This window comes from Ovis canadensis, chromosome 13, assembly GCF_042477335.2.
Source record: "Ovis canadensis isolate MfBH-ARS-UI-01 breed Bighorn chromosome 13, ARS-UI_OviCan_v2, whole genome shotgun sequence".
NCBI classification, from domain to species: Eukaryota; Metazoa; Chordata; class Mammalia; order Artiodactyla; family Bovidae; genus Ovis; species Ovis canadensis.
Genome location: NC_091257.1, coordinates 54703705 through 54718457, shown reverse-complemented (window position 1 = coordinate 54718457; position 14753 = coordinate 54703705). Strand labels below are relative to the sequence as shown.

General features: G+C 46.0%; 1 protein-coding gene across 1 annotated transcript in view; it reads right to left on the bottom strand.

Moving 5' to 3' along the window:
* The window catches only part of CFAP61 (cilia and flagella associated protein 61), a 249520-nt gene that overhangs the window by 74082 nt on the left and 160685 nt on the right, over window positions 1-14753 (bottom strand). The window contains exons 19-20 of the mRNA XM_069547844.1: window positions 10609-10707; window positions 4833-4997 (exon numbers count right to left, since the gene is read on the bottom strand). Coding sequence (XP_069403945.1) covers window positions 4833-4997; window positions 10609-10707 — 264 coding nt within the window. The remainder of the gene's footprint in view (window positions 1-4832; window positions 4998-10608; window positions 10708-14753) is intronic.

Sequence of the window (14753 nt, the reverse complement as noted above, 5' to 3'; positions counted from 1 at the left end):
GTAAACAACCTACCTGCCAGTGCAGGAGATGTAAGAGCTGTGGGTTTGATCCCTGGGTTGGGAAGATCCTCTGGAGGAGGGCATGGCAACCCACTCCAGTATTCTTGCCTGGAGAATCCCCACGGACAGAGGAGCCTGGAGGGCTGCAGTCCATAGCACCGCAAAGAGTAGGACACGACTGAAGCAACTTAGCACGTGCCTATGCATCGCAACTAAAATTGTGGTGGCAATCTCTTATTAGCAATATAACTTATTTAGCAATATCACAGTAAAATTCTGGTATTAATCACATTTGCAGTCAGTATAAAGCAGTCCACCAGGGGCTTTTGTGAGTGATTTAAAGTGCACAGTGTGGAATACTGTGCCTTAGAGGTTTGAAACTTTATCAGAACTACAAGCATTGTATTGATAGTTAAGAGAAAATGAAATTGGGGTAACATTCTATCAGTTTAGTAAATCATGCTTTAACAAATCAGGAAAAATCCTTGGCAGAAAAAGGCAGAGCTGAAGAGCAAACTGAGAGCTGCTCAGTTTATCAAACAACTTATCATTCCAGATAGTGTGTGCTCAGATGAAAGAAAAAAAAAAAAAAACACAGAAAAGAGGGGAAAAAGGAATAAGGTCAAAAATGAAAATCAGTTTGCTACAATCCTGTGATGTAACTGCTGCCTAAAGATCCATATAATTCTTCTGTGCAATGAAGCAGGTGGAGTTGTTTTTGCACATTTCTAAACTATAAAGAATTAGAAATGAAAGGGATAACATTTTCATATTCGCACAGCAGCATGTCACAAAACAGGCAAAACTCAAGCTAGAATTTTTAAGTTCCCAAACTAAGTTGCCCACACAGAGTTTAGCAGAACTCAATACGTCAAAAAGGATCTACGGGGGAAAATCACATGATGTCATCAGTGACAGGAGGGAGTAAAGTTCAATAGGAGGGCATTCAATGTAGAAGCCCATCCGTACCAGCTCCCCAAACCAGAGGTTCTCTGCCACCACTAACCTGGCACTGAACTGTGACTGGAGAGAAGCAGGGGACTTCCCAACCACTCCAGTGTCAGGACTGAGCATCACCTGCTGGTGGGAGCCTCTTGGCCACCCCATTCTCAGCAAGTTAATATGGCAACAGGGGATGCTGCTGGCCTACTCATTATTCTGTCTCCCTTTCTTCCTTAGGAATGGATTCCCGGGACATATGCCCAGTTGGAACGTTTCCCCACTTATGACCTAAAAGTCAAGAGAGATAAGCAGGCATCCTTGATGAGGGATGGGGTGGAAGCAGGAGGGAAGGGGGCAGAGTGAAGTCATTTTGCCCTAGTCCTTCCTCTTTCCTGCCTCTTGCACATGAAATGGCCGGAACCACAGCAGCCACCACAAGATGCTGAGGATAGAAAAACATTATAAAGGCAGAATAACAAATGACAGAGGGTCTGGGTTCCTGATGACACCTGGAAGCCATTTTACCAGAACTGAGTTGCTTTTCTCCAGATATTTTTAATGAAATAAAAAAACTTAAAAAAACCCCCAATAACCTGTTTATCTGACTCTAGCTATAAATATTAAGTTCCAGAATTTGTGTGTTGTGAAAACTTTTAAAAGCCATCAAGGGTAACCTCTGCACCACAGCTATGGGAGAGAGCAGGAAGGAAAGGGGAAGGAGACACAGAAAGAGGGAGAGAGGAGAGAAAGACAAGGACGAAGAACTGGAGCCAGACCACCTGGGCTCTAACCTTAGCCCCTAATCTGCCACCCTGCTGTGACTGTGGACAATCTGTCTTGTCTGACCTTGGGCCTCAGCCTCATGGCACCTCAGTTGCCTCATCTGTGAAATGGGGATTCTTGTATTTCTCCAGTTAGTTCTGCTTTGCTGGATGTGACTATTGCTGCTGCTCCTAACAGCGGTATGAATTTGCCTGACACCTTTTGCTGTTGCCCCATGCACCTGTTTTTTCGCTCTTACCCTCTGGCTGGCCATCTTTACCCCACCTCCTGGCTTCCCCAGAGTACTGCCCCGTGGGGAGTCCCAGCCACGGTTTTCCCATGGCCACACTGACTCATCTGACTTCAGGCTGACGCTTTTATCCTTCCTCTTTTTGAGACGACCCACAGCCCGGCGTGGGGGCAGGCTTCTCTTGGTCTGCATGATGTGCCAAGAGCCGTGGAGGGGCTCGGGGACCCCAGTTGTAAGCTCTTGCACACAGTTTTTTTCAGAACCAGTGTGCGCTCAGCAATCAAAATAACCAATCCATACATGGGCTTTGTGGGGGTGGGGTTAGAGGGGGCTGAATGTGAACCAGAAAAATCTTCGTCTTCCAAAATACAAAGGCCATAGGTCATACCAGAAGTCAACCGATCAAGGGGAAAACTACAAACACATTTTTGCGAGTTCTGGGGAGCAACCCATGAAGACTGAATAACGGAAATGCCTTGGAATGGCTGACCCTGGAGAGAGGGCTTGAAAGTAGAGACTAGCCCTCCTCATGCAAAACCCTGTAGCACAGTGTAGCTTGAGCATGGATTTTCTCATTAGAAAAAAAAAAGTGTGGTGGATGTGGATATCAAAAATATTGCACGATATTTTAGACTGATCCATGCCATTTACAAATCAGATTAGAGGTTAAGGTTTGTAATTCTATTTTATAACAGATATAACATATAGTCTTACTTTCGTCAGTTTGTTAGTATTTTTTTTAAATCACAGCATTGGGACAAAATCATGAGAGACTGTATGAGAAGGAACTAGGGACAGAAATAACAGCTGGAAGCGCCCAATGAATTCAGCTGCCTTTAAAAAAATATCAGTTTATGTACCTTTAGTTTTCATGTCCTTCTGGAAAAATTAAATTGGAACACTCTTGATCACTTCTTCATTTCATGTTGCCTGGTGTAAAAAGGGCAAGAGCTTAATGTGCCACAGACGAAAGCCATGGGGCAGCTGGGCACACATGAGCAGGCGCCCGAGACTCTGGACAGCTGGCAGGGCCTCCTCTCACATTTTCCCAAGCCCACGGTCACAGGGCGCAGCTGGAGCTCTGGGGTGAGGCAGGGGACAGAGGCGTGCTTGGTGTCTTCTGATTTCATGTTCAAAAAAGAGGAATATTTAAGGACCTCGTTTATTTTTATAAATAAAAATCCAGAAAAAAAATCCTTTTCTACACTTTGAGAACTGGATTTCTTTAAAAGGAGGAGGAGAAGCAGAAGGGGAGGAGGAGGTAGGAAGAAAAGACATCACTCAGAGGCTGATCCGAGCTGGACCATCAGGGGTTCCCTTGACGGCCTTGGCCTCACCTGGAAACAAGTCAGAACTGAGGTTTCTCAGCCACACCCTCCCCCACCCCACCACCTGCTGGCATCTGCATTTTAACGAGATGCACAGGAGATGTGTGTGCATATGACAGCTGGAGAAGCGCTGCTCTAAAGTAAGATGAGGTTCTAGAATGTTCGAGTCCATAGTTCTCCAACCTAGCCTCAAATCAGTGTAAGTTCAATGCATGAAGCAGGGCACCCAAAGCCAGTGCTCTGGGACAACCCAGAGGGTGGGGAAGGAGGTGGGAGGGGGCTTCAGGGTGGGGGGATACGTGTATACCTGTGGCTGATTCATGTTGATGTATGGCAAAGACCATCACATGTTGTAAAGTAATTATCCTCCAATTAAATTGATTAATTTTTTTTAAAAAAAGAATCAACAGGGAGCTTCAAAAAATATACTGATGACTGGGTCCCACTCACCTCGGAATAATTAAAACAAAGCCCTTGGGGGCGGGGCCCAGCCTGGGTTTATTTCAAAAGTGCCCTAGGTGCACTCAACCGGTAACTGGGGCTCAGTGATAGAAGTAAGTGATGCTCAGGGTTGCCAGGCTGTCTGTCCTCACCATAACCACCAGCTCAAGCATGAGTGAATCCCCATGGTAGCCTGGGACAGCACCAGGAAAATACGACCAGTGTTTGCCTGGGACATGGTGGAGGGGGTGGATAACTCCATACAAACCCAACTTGGAGCCTATCCAGTTCCTTGGGGGAAATGTAACAAAAAGACTCCATCATCTAAATCTCTTTCCATCAAAGAGATGACCTATTTCTGCACAAAATGCTACTGCAGAGTGAGAAGGTTCAAACTCAGCTTCAGTCACATCCTGGAGCATTCTCCTCGAGTACAGTTTGAGAATTTAACCCAGATGGAGAGCATGGTCACCAGGTAAGCCACCAGCCACACTCCCTAGAGTATTGTAACCAAGACACACAATACCACAAGGGTGACACAAAGTGTGTGTGTCTGAAATACTTTCTTGTAAACCTGGCACCATCGCCAAACGTTAGGCTCTTGAAAGTGTTAGTTGCTCAGTTGCGTCTGACTCTTTGCAACCCCATGGACTGCAGTCCACCAGGCTCCTCTGTCCATGGGATTTTCCAGGCAAGGATACTGGAGTGGATTGACATTCCCTCCTCCAGGGGATCTTCTGGACCCAGGGATTGGACCCAGGTCTCCCGCATTGCAGGTGGATTCTTCACCGTCCAAACCATCAGGGAAGCCGTAGGCTGTTGAGGCAAAGTTAATTTCCTGTAGATGCATGACAGGCTGTGTCTGGATTCTGCCCTGGTGAGTGGCAAGTGTTCGGCTTTGGGACCACAGCGTCAAGGATGCCATTTCTTCAGTTTGCTGTGGTTTTCATCCTTGGGAAGAATGCTTTCTTGGAGCAGGTTTCCAGGAGGACCCAGTTCTGGTCACGTGTGCAGGTGGGAGGCACACTCTTGGCCCTGGGATGTGGGCCCAGCCACCCTGTGACCCGTCCCCCCACCCCGCTTCCCTCAGCCCGCGAGAGCTTCCCTGGTACTGCCGTCCGGTGCAGAGGATGAGGTGGTCGTAGAGCACGACTTTCTCTCTCGAAACAATGACCTGCTTGGCTGCTCGGTCTATGGCAGTCATCCTAGCAGCCACCACGTTGACCCAGGAGCACAGCGACATCAGTTCATGATCTCTGTCATTATAGCAGTGGCTGCGGAGAGAGAGGCTCCATCAGTGACATTTGAGCAGCTGACAGCGAGCATTAATGAGACATCTGGTGAGCTGGTTCAGGGCCCCTGGTGGGCCGAGCCCGTGCTCTTGCTGAGAACTCACCAGGACCTGGGCAGTCTAGATTTGTCCTCGTGAAACATTTAGAAGCCAATTGACATCTTCCTATTAAAGCTAAATTATTTTGCTTGGGGTAGGCCAGTCCACTCCACGGAGGGTGCATGCACTCCCGTGTGTGTGTGTGTGTGTGTGTGTGTGTGTAATCATTTCTAATACTCTTCCTTCCAATGCATGGTAGCTCAGATGGTAAAGCGTCTGCCTACAATGAGGGAAACCCGGGTTCAATCCCTGGGTGGGGAAGATCTCCTGGAGAAGGAAATGGCAACCCACTCCAGTATTCTTGCCTGGAAAATCCCATGGACTGAGAAGCCTGGTAGGCTACAGGCCATGGGGTCGCAGAGTCGGACATGACTGAGCGACTTCACTTTCACTTTCCTTCCAATGCATGGCCGGTGCAAATTTACTTTAGTTGTTGAACTGTCATATTGACAACTGTCATCTTGTCATATTGACCACAGACTCGGAGTGAATGAGGATGAAGAAAGTGACACCTGAGGATCCCTAAAGGCAGGGGTCGAGGTCCAGAATACAGAGAACCATGCCCATATGCGAAGGCTTTTTGATAAATGACTCATATCCAGAATAAGCGTATGGTTTCATGCTCAAACAACAAAACACATTTTATTTAAAGAAGGTGTCAATTGGGGAATTATGTTTGCACCCAGTACAATCCTTGGGGACTTTGGGGAGTCCCTCCTAACAACAAAGGTGATTTATAGGGACCTCTGCTTCCATAAGAGCAGGTCCAGGATGGACGGGTTTGCTTCTCTGGGTTCTATTTGAGGATGAACACAACACTGTAATGGGAGAAAAGTAGATTTCCTGTGGCTTTGGGTTTATTTAGATTTCTGTAAGGGTTCTTTCCAGAATCTTCTGGAGGGCATGACCCTCAGGTACAGGATGTTTTAATAATCCTGTTCTGAAGACCGAGAATGCAGAAGAGCAGAAAACTGAGTCTGTTTAAACCCGGGTCTAAACAGCCAGGGTCTGTGTTCCCCGAGCCAGGGTCTGTGTTCCTGCTCTGTTGCCAAGGAAACTGGGGACTCTACACCCGTTTTCAGAACTTCACCATCTCCACCTCTGAGCAGGAGACAATGACCCATCCTCACCCACCTCGAGGGTTGTGAGGGATGGGCATGAGAATGTACGAGATGCTGTCCGGTCAAGTGGGATGCATATGTGAGGAGTATTAGTCCAGATAATGTTAACAATACACAACCCTGTTTACTCTGCTTAGAGGCAAACAGGGTTCTGAAGTGGTAATGGGAGAACATTTTTTCTTTTTGATCCATGTGTAGAGTCTGCTCGCACCACACAAAAAGAACCCTGGTAATGGATACACATTAGACCCTATTATGGGGCCTGTGAAAGAGAAGCGAGTCTGGGCTTTGTATCTCTCCATGCAACAACACTTAAAAAACAAGAAAATTTCTTCTTAATAAGAAAAGAAAATAGGGGGCTGACCTGTCACAGGAAAATAACAGATAGTGAGATGAAATTCTTTTTTAAAAAGCCATGTTGGTAGCTTTATAGGAAAGCAGGATGTTTCATTGATTTCGTACATTCACGAAGAGACCCATGAAGGCCTGTTGCTACTTGCGACATCATCCATTCCTAAGAGAGTGGTACTGTCAGCCATCCAAGATGGGGAAAAAATTAAATTTCATTAACGCACAAGGATTTGTCACATGAGGATCTGCTCAAAGATGCAAGTTCTCAGGAGAAATTTGGGAAAGGCTAAGATGAATGCCATTTTTAATGATAGTCGGTCAGCAGTGTTCATAATTTCAGAATTCATATCTCAGAGCTCAGATCTGAAGCTCTGTCCAGCAGGCTGGCACTCAGAAACACTGGGGCTTTAGGGAACCTCAGGAAGCATGGAAAATGTGGGATGCTTTCTTTTATAGCCTGTGACCACACAGAATGACATTTCTCAGTTTAGGACATCACTGGGCAGGTGATGCCCATCCGTTTTGGATATTATAAACTATTCTGGATCTCCTTTAATTCACCCATCAGGTAGGTGAAGCTAGATACTGGAGGCTGTAAGTGTTCTGCCTGTAAAATTATTTCCTAAGCAGAGTAAATGATTATTAAGATTCTCACATGGCAGGGACCATCTCAAGGCTTGGAGACCAGAGAAATATCTCCACCAGGATTCTCTGGGAGACAGAGAAGAAACCAAAGAAGGGAGGTCCATGGAACTTCATGTTTCTCAAGGGAGCTTGACCCTGACACAGAAATAATGTGAAAATTTGTCTTCATAGAACATTCCGGAGACAGGTAATAAGGAGGGGGGCGGGGAGTAGAAATACAGAGTGGCCAGCTGGCTCAAAGTTGCAGTGACCTCAAACCTAGAGATCGGAAGTCTTAGCCTAAGGTCCCAGGTGCAAAATTAGGAGTGAACTCCAGGGGAATAATAAATGTAAGTGTGGTGAAGACTTGCATTTCATGGAATTAAAACCCTACAGGATCGGAAAGGACCTCAGAGGTTTTCAGCAGGGTTTATTGTGACACTCCCGGAAGAAGGAGCATCGTAATTACCCTTCAGTGGTTCAGAGCGGATCGTCTAGTTAGAGGCGTTCTCCCTCTGCCTGTTCCCCCTCCCTCCCAGTGCCCTCCTTTCTGCTGCATCCTGGGTAAGTCATTAGCACTTCCACCAGAGGCTGGACGGTGTGGGAGCATGGGGCAAGGGAACAAAACATGGCTCTTCAAAAAATAATAATGGCAATAATAAATCCAAACACTGGTTATGGAAAAGTTCAGAATTTGTATTGGGTTGGTCAAAAGGTTCATTCAAGTTTTTCCAGGAGCTAGTATGGAAAAACCCGATTGAACATCTTGGCCAACCCAATATTTAGCAGGAGGAATTTGAATAATTAGATTTACAGATGTCAACACACTTGCTATTTTTTAACTCCATGATCAGAAAGTTTCCTATATCGTGATCTGAGGACCATTTGAAAGGCAGCATCCTGTTGCTGTTTCTAGTTGTAGCTTCTGTGGGTTAGGATAACATGCTGGTCCGCATCCAGAAGCATCTTATATGGCTGTGTTATCTAGCCCCTATCTACACCCTGGTGGAGGGGACTTTGGTAGGTACTTTTTGAAGGTATCCATCATCCATTTGACATAATTTACTGAGCACCTGCTAAGTGTCGAACATTGTCCCAGACACTGGGACCCATCAGCGAACAAAAAGGCAAGACATTCCGGCCCTTGTGGAGTTTGCAATATAGCTGAAGGATTCAGAATCAACCATTTTAAAGGCAAACTGTGTATTTACAAGGATTTCAGTAATAAGGAAAACAACAGAGGAAAAGGACTGGAGTGTCCTGGAGAATTGGTTGCAGACAATTGGGTGGTCAGAATGGGTCTCGTGGAAAAATGTAAGTAGCTCAGTGGTGTCCAACTCTGCAACCCCATGAACTGTAGCCCACCAGGCTCCTCTGTCCATGGAATTCTCCAGATAAGAGTACTGGAGTGGGTTGCCATGCCCTTCTCTGGGGATCCTCCCAAACGAGGGATTGAACCTGGGTCTCCTGCAATGCAGGCAGATTCTTTACCATTTGAGCCACCAGGGAGCAAAGACCTCCAAGGTGGGGACTTGCCTCTTGTGTTCAAGAATCATCAAGGAGGCTGGTGAGGCTACAGTGGAGAGAACAAGTGCAAACATATTAAAAGAGGGGGTTAGAGGTGTCAGCAGAAAAGGACAGGCTTCAGATTAGATGGAGCATATGGAACTTTCTGTGATGACAGAATCCTTCTGCAGCTGGCCTGTCTGATAGGAGAGCTATGAGTTACACGCGGCTAGTCGGCCACTTGAAAAGTGGCTCAAGTAATTGAAGGGCTGAACCTTAATCCCCTTGAACTGTAATTAATTGAAACTTAAGCAGCCACATGTGGCTTGCGGTTGCCACGCTGGACAGAGCAGCTCCTGGCTGCTGGTGAGTTGACATGATCTGATTCACGTTTTTGCAGTGTTTCTGGCGACTGAGCCGATAGCATTGATGGGGGTGAAGAACAGGGGCAGAGGCACCAGGTGACCGAGTGCTAGCCACATGCAGGTCCCCGCAGAATCAGGCCAGCAGAGTGTCACTATCTCTCTCTTCTCTTCTGAAACACACCTGGCCTGGAGACTGACAGGAAACCTTGGCCACGCTGACTGAATTACATTCCTCATGAGACAATGATTAGGAACACCGGTATTTCCCGGGAATTGTGTCATTTGGAAAGACAGAAAGTGAGGGAAGGCGTGTGAATGGATTGACTGTCCTCGCTCAGCCAGAACTTGGTGTTAGACTGATTTTAACCCAAAACTCCAGTGAGCCTGGTTTAGCCAAGCACAATCTACAGTCAAATCCCTCAGAGCACAGAGAGATGAAGTCCCCTTTGTGGTGGGGGCAGAATTTTAACCTCCGTCGACCTGGCTCCAAACCCAGATCCCTTCTGACGGTGCTCTCTGATGATGTCCTTACCAAAACTCCGAAGTTTATAGTCTGGTTTTAAAAGTACTGGGTCAAAATGAGCCTGGTTCTGCTGGCAAGGTGGCTGCTGTTTTTGTCACTGTTTGACAGCAAAATCAGCCTTTTTCACAGAGGAAAGAGGATCCTTCTTCATGGGTCTAAAATTAACACCCCCACAACCCCCACTGAGAACAATTTCCTCCCTCCTTCCTGGCGAAACAGGGACATTGTTTCTAGAGGTAGGGAGCCTAATCATGCCTGTACTCACGCTTTGCTCAGGAAATTAAAATGAGTGGAAGCTGAGTGATAATGAAATGGCATTTTCTAGAAAGGATGTTGTCTTAAGACTGATTCTGTGGGGACAGAAACATTGACGCTTGCCTTGATCTCTCCAAAGACCTTTGCTTCATCAACCTCGGGTGTTAGAGGGCTGGGTGGGTCTGAGACCCTCACCCCAGGGAGGCACCCAGCCTTTAGCTCCTTTCAGCGGGTTGCCTGTTCTGATGCAAGTACGGTCAAGCTCCCCTGCCCTGGAGAGTCACTCAGAACCTGAGTGTAGGTGGTGTCTGGGTCAGCAGACTCGTCCCAGATGTCTGGAACAGGCCAGCATCCTCCCAACCCTGCCATTCACTCTGAACTTGCGTTTGCATCTCCTAAAGAGTGTCTGAACCCACAAAAAAAGCCCACCACTTCCCTTTTCTACTGTTTAGCAGAAAGAGGACCGCACATAAATGAGGGCATTTAGGCTTCAGTATGAAAAAGCAGGGGAAGGATAAACTGGGAGTTTGGGATAAACAGATACACACTACCATATACAAAATAGATAATTAACAAGGACAACACAGGGGACTCTACTCAATATTCTGTAATAACTATATGGGAAAAGAATCTAAAAAAGAATGGATATAAGTATAAATGAATCACTGTGCTGTACACCTGAAACTAATACAACATTGTAAATCATCTGTATGCTCATATAAAATAAATTTTAGAAAATGAAATTCATACTCATTTGCTAAAAATTTCCTTTGTTCATTCCCCAGAAGTTTTTTTCCTGGGAGTCCGTAGGTTGAAATCAAGGTGAGATTACTGAACTTCAGATGAGAGCTAAGGAGAAAGAAGAAGAAAAAAAAAAAAAAGGTAAAGCACAATTCTGTGAAAGTTCATTGTAATTCAATTGAACCTTATTTCACAAGTCTTCTAATTGTTGCTGCTTTCTTTGACCGTAGCAACTCTTTTTGCAAAAACCTTTCAAGAGAACCAACCATTTAAAGGAGAAAGAGGGCATTGGAACAGCTAACGACTGGAACTTCCCAAACTGCTGGCCAGTGAAGACAGAACATTAATTTTTAAAAATTTGCTTTTCAGAGTAAAACAAAATCAAACTCCAAATTAGGAGGAAGCGGGTAGATTTAGTATAAGTCAAAGTTGGGAAAATCTCCTGGAGAAGGGATAGGCTACCCACTCCAGTATTCATGGGCTTCCCTCGTGGTTCAGATGGTAAAGAATCCACATGTAATGTGTGAGACCTGGGTTCAATCCCTGGGTTGGGAAAATCCCCTGGAGGAAGGCATGGCAACTCACTCCAGTACTCCTGACTGGAGAATCCCCATGAACAGAGGAGCCTGGTGGGTTATAGTCCATGGGGTGGCAAAGAGTCTGACACGACTGAGCAACTAAGCGTGTGCGTGCGCGCACACACACACACACACACAAGCAAAGTTTGAGTTTCAGATAACTTCTGAGAAACGGCATGGAACCCTAACCACCACAGTGAAAACTTGCTGAGTGCTTGCACTCAGGGGTTCTGCGAGGCCCTCCCCAAGTCCTTGAAGCAGTACTATTACTACCCTGACTTTATTGTATGGAACGGAGGCAAAGCGATTTGCCAAAGACAGTACACCCAGGAAGTCTGGAGGTAGGATATGAACTATGTGGTTTGGCTCCAGCATCTTCTCACCTAACCTTGGTCTCCACTGCCCTGTAAGACCCCAAACTGTGGACAGGGATGCAAAGGTCATCTAATTCCCACAGTCAACAATAGATTTATGACTTTCAGATGTTTGTAACTACTCAAATCAGGAGGCCACAGCATCACAGAGGGGAGAATGCTGGAGGATTCCTTTCGAGAGCAAAGCTGCCTTCTATTTATTCGCATCAGGCTTTCCAGGGCTCAAGGTGCGCTTATGGGCATCGTCATAGAGATTAATCTTCAAGACAAATTCTGCCGGGGGCGGGAGGCAGGTTTGCATTTATCTGTATTTCAGGCTGAAGAAAATCAAGGTTGAAAATGGTAGATAATTTCTTCATGGTCAGGAAGGTCAGAAACAGCTGGACCAGAAATGAAAGCCTTGCCTTCTGACCCCAAGTAGCACCGGTTCCATTCATTCAGCCAGGTTTCCCGGAGACCAGTGCTCTGGGGGATGGTGAGCAGTCCACTCAGTACACACGTTAAGTGGGTGCTTCTCAGTGCTCCTTCCCTCTAGGTTTCCCTGAAATGTTTACAGCTCTCCTACTGGGCAGATCTACCCTCCAGCTAGAGTCAGCAACATTTTCTGGGTGAGCTGATCTTCTGCTGGCCTTCAGCAGGACAAGGAACGTATTTTTTTTCCCTAAAAATATCTTCTTGGTTTACCCCTCCTCTTACACCAACGAACGCCAAAAAAGAAACCATCTCCAAGTTAGAGAAGAACACCCGCCCTCCTTACCCAGGAGGGAACTGGAAAATTTCCAAACGTGGAAATGCTATCAATTTGCTGACAATCTGTTAAGTACCATTAAAAGCCGGAGCCTTTTGGTGAAGGCACACACGGCCGGCAATGGAATAAATTCAACTGCACCTGACATTTAAAAGTAGCTAAATATTATGAAAGGGTCTGCTCTAAAGTCTCTAGGGATGTGTGTCATTTAAAGGCGAATATTCTTATTTGATACAAAGAAAACCAAGAACATCTATCCTCTAACAGTAATAATTTTGAATCCATTCAAATTACATAAAGGTTACAATTAACCCCAACTACTTAGGGCGGCCAGTCTGCAAACACACCAATCATAGGCCTTTGATTTCTTACCATTTAATGGAAAATGCAAATAATAATATGTGTTTATACTCACATGTGGTCAAAATTTATTTGGGCTTTGGAGGCTAAGTGATCAAAATATGGTTTATGTTATATAAATAACATCTATATGCAGGCCTCTTTCACATCTCTGTGTGAATAGGAGGCTTAGTGATTATTCAGCGATATCTTTTACAACAAAAACAATCTCTTTGGCACTGAATAATTTGAAGTAACAACATGGACCACTTGTAGAATGACTTTAATTTGCCAAATTACTGCCCTACATTACCCAGAATTATATTACACAGTTAAAGGTGTCAACAAAAGATTAGAGGAGGAGCATTTTCTTAATTTTTATCTGTTCATTAATTTTTATCTATTTTTATTTACTCCTCTGCTTTAGCCTCAGCCAAATTCCTTCTGTGGTCTTCCTTGTGGCTTCTCTGACTCCTCATCCACTCTTCAGGGTTGCCATTTCACCCTTTATCATTCTCCTTACTATGCCCTTTCTCATTTTCAACTGAGAACACCTCCCACGTCATAAGGAAAACAGAAAAGAAGCCCCCCTGGCAGGACCCCTCCCCCATTTCCCTTTTTGCGAGCTCCACGTACTCCAACAAGAGCAATCTTCCTTCCCCCTCCAATTCAGAAGAGAGAGGTCTCCCATTAATCCTGTCTCCTCTTCAAGCTCCCCTCCTGCCTCTCCCAGCAAATTTCTCTTTTAACTGTACTTAAGAAGCCTGAAAGTGACCTGTCTCGTGCTGATAAGGTGGAGCTATGCCGTCAGCAGACCCTGCTTCTCTGCTTCTCAGTGTGCGTCTTCCATTCCTAAAGTCACCTCAGGTCCAAGGCGGCTCCTGGAGTCCAGCCATCACATCCACCCCACATCCACATTATAGGCAGAAGGGAGGAGGAATGGGTAGACAGGGCTGCTCTTTAAGGAGCTTCCCTGAAAGTCTCACGTGGTGTGTCCACTGACATAGCAGAACTTAGTGACATGGCCGTACGTAGCAGCAAGGGAGGCTAGGAAACGTGGGTTTTCAAAGAGAAACACACTGGGTTTTCCAAGAACCACTCTGCCCAGGGTTCTGTTATCAAGGCAAAGTACAGAATAAATACTGGGCAGCAGCTAGAAGTCTCTATGCACTGACTTGTAAAGGAATGGTGGGTGGGAATGAGGGAAGATCCTCATATTATCCAGGGTCCAGGCAGGAAGTGGACAGTTGACTCCACAGGGGGTTTGACTGAAGAAAGGCAGAGACGTGTGCAGGGTTCTAGGGCTCACCCATGGACTAGCAATGGTGGGTAAGGTGCCACTGCTGATGGTAATTCTGAGGAGGGAAAGCTGGAGGAAATAGGGACGGGTGGGTCCATGGAGGAGGCCCCGTCCAGGAGCTAACATATAGAACTCTCAATCTGAGACGGCACTGCCTTGAGGTTCTCCTTGAAGACTGCTTTCTTCACCATCTCCTCATGGCCCAACTACCCTTTGCCAAGCTTCCCAGGCTCCATGCTCAGCCTGGGATTGACCAGGTGATGGAACTGACCACCATGACTTCATCTTATGTCTTTAAATTATACCTTTTTTTTTTTCTGAGCTAGAAATCTAATTTCCAGATGCCCATCAGTCCTAATGTGGCCACTCCACAGGCATACTAAATCCAGTATGTGTCCAAACAACAGGCCTGTGGCCCCATCCCACTTCTCTTTCACCTTCATCAAAGACATGGTCAACAGACCACCTCTTAAGTTAGGAACCTGGGGCTCCTACCCTCCCTCCCAAACATAACGTCCAGTTATGTTTGCATTGTCCACGTCTCTTGAACACCCGACACCTGCCATTCCCAGGACACACTGCCTTAGCTCACCTTCTTACCTAGAGAAAACAGTCCCAGGGTTAGTCTCTCTGGCACAAGTATCTCTCCTGTCTATCTTCCTGGGAACTCTTTTTAAATTAAATCCAAGCTCAATTGTTCCTGGCTTAAAGTCCCCATGTCTGCTCAACACTTTGGTGAATGCAGAGCAGTGTGGCTAGGACCATGGGGTCACGGGTCAGATTGTCTTACTGGACTCCTGTCTGGAGCACTTTCT